At 47.1% G+C, this 1,958-nt stretch overlaps 1 protein-coding gene across 1 annotated transcript; it reads left to right on the top strand.

Moving 5' to 3' along the window:
* Positions 1-430: 430 nt before the first annotated feature.
* Positions 431-1,363, top strand: LOC307094120 (olfactory receptor 8B4-like; the record flags this gene model as incomplete). Its single annotated transcript, XM_079762678.1, has 1 exon — positions 431-1,363. The coding sequence occupies exon 1, from the start codon at positions 434-436 to the stop codon at positions 1,361-1,363; it is 930 nt and encodes a 309-aa protein (XP_079618804.1). The 5' UTR covers positions 431-433.
* Between the last annotated feature and the right edge of the window lie 595 nt (positions 1,364-1,958).

Genomic DNA, 1,958 nt, shown 5'->3' with positions numbered 1-1,958 from the left:
TTGGAACTTGGCCATTTTTGGTAAAGGGATGTCAACACCAGATCTTCCTGGTCAACAGACCCTTGGCTTCTGAAAGGGTTCCGGTGTTCAAGTTCCGGTTGTGTCCTGGTCCTTTGGTTGTGGCCCTTTGGGGTGGGGCCGGGGAGGGGGACGTGCAAGATTTTGGTTCCAGGTGCAGCTGGGGCCAAAGTTCTCTCATCTGTGCATGCTTCACCTGCAGGACTCGTGGTTTTGGTCTGTTGTCTCTAAAAAGCAACCGAGCACCTCATCACACAGAACAGAACCATTCTGAGCTGGTTCCACAGTCACAAGAAGAAAGGCAAAAGGGAGGGCGCCCACACACGGTCTCATCTCTTCCGTCACCCATGCTTGTGCCTCTCATCAATCTATTGTATTTTACCCCTTGTTTCCACAGACAGCTCCCCAGAAGAGAATGATTCTGAGAAACAGCTCCTCGGTGACTGCGTTTATCTTTGGGGCATTCTCAGAGCAATCAGAGGTCCATTTCCCCCTCTTCTTCCTGTTCTTGGGGCTCTATGTGTTCACTGTGGTGGGCAACTTGGGCTTGGTCACCTTAATTGGTCTGCATTCTAGCCTTCACACTCCGATGTACTTTTTCCTCTTCCACTTGTCTTGGATAGATCTCTGTTATTCCTGTGTCTTTACTCCCAAAATGCTGCACGATTTTGTGTCAGAAAACATCATCTCTTACGCGGGATGCATGGCTCAACTGTTTTTCTTCTGTTTCCTGGTCAATTCTGAGTGCTATGTGCTGGTATCCATGGCCTATGATCGCTATGCGGCTATCTGCAATCCTCTGCTGTACACGGTCACCATGTCCCCCCAGGTCTGTGCTGGGCTGATGGTTGGTTCATATGTGGTCGGGTTTGCTGGGGCCGTGGCCCACACTGGAAACATGCTGAGACTGACCTTCTGTGATTCCAACATCATCGACCACTATCTGTGTGAGGTTCTCCCCCTCCTGCAGCTCTCCTGCACCAGCACCCGTGTCAACGAGCTGGTGTTTTTTGTTGTTGTCGGAATGGTCATTGCAACCTCCAGTGTCAGCATCGTCATCTCTTACGCTTTGATTCTCTCCAATATCCTCCGCATTCCTTCTGCTGAGGGGAGGTCCAAAGCCTTCAGCACATGTGGCTCCCACCTCACCGCCGTGGCTCTGTTTTTTGGGTCAGGGGCGTTCACCTACTTAACAACCTCTTTTCCGGGATCTGTGGGCCAGAGCAAATACGCTTCCGTCTTCTACACCAACGTGGTTCCCATGCTTAACCCTTTGATCTACAGTTTGAGGAATAAGGATGTTAAACTTGCCCTGGGCAAAACCCTGAAAAGAGTGCTTTTCTGATGGTTCTGTTTGTACCCATTAATTACTGAGGAGCATCATAGTATCTTTTTATCTACAAGTGGGGAGATTTTCTTTTTCTTTTTTCTTTCTTTCTTTTTTTAATATATATTTCATTGATTTTTTTTTTTACAGAGAGGAAGGGAGAGGGGTAGAGAGTTAGAAACATTGATCAGCTGCCTCCTGCACACCTCCTACTGGGGATGTGCCGTCAACCAAGGTACGTGCCCTTGCCCGGAATTGAACCTGGGACCTTTCAGTCCACAGGCCAACGCTCTATCCACTGAGCCAAATCGGTTAGGGCGTGGGGAGATTTTCATCTTGTTTTTCTAGTAGGGTCTTCTCCCCACGTTAAAAATTGAGAGCGTCTTGCTTATACTCTTCTTGGGGATTATACTATTTTGTACTACTTAAACAGGTCCATTGTATGAAATTTAGCATTGATTAAGTGGTTATAATTTACTTGGCTCTATAGTAGGCCCAAGAGACTAATAAGATGAGGCCCCCACACATTCCATCCTTTTCTTTTAAAAAAATATATTTTATTGATTTTTTACAGAGAGGAAGGGAGAGGGGTAGAGAGTTAGAAACATTGATC

The sequence above is a fragment of the Cnephaeus nilssonii genome, assembly GCF_951640355.1.
Source record: "Cnephaeus nilssonii genome assembly, chromosome: 22".
NCBI lineage: Eukaryota > Metazoa > Chordata > Mammalia > Chiroptera > Vespertilionidae > Cnephaeus > Cnephaeus nilssonii.
This window is presented reverse-complemented; position numbering and strand designations above follow the sequence as displayed.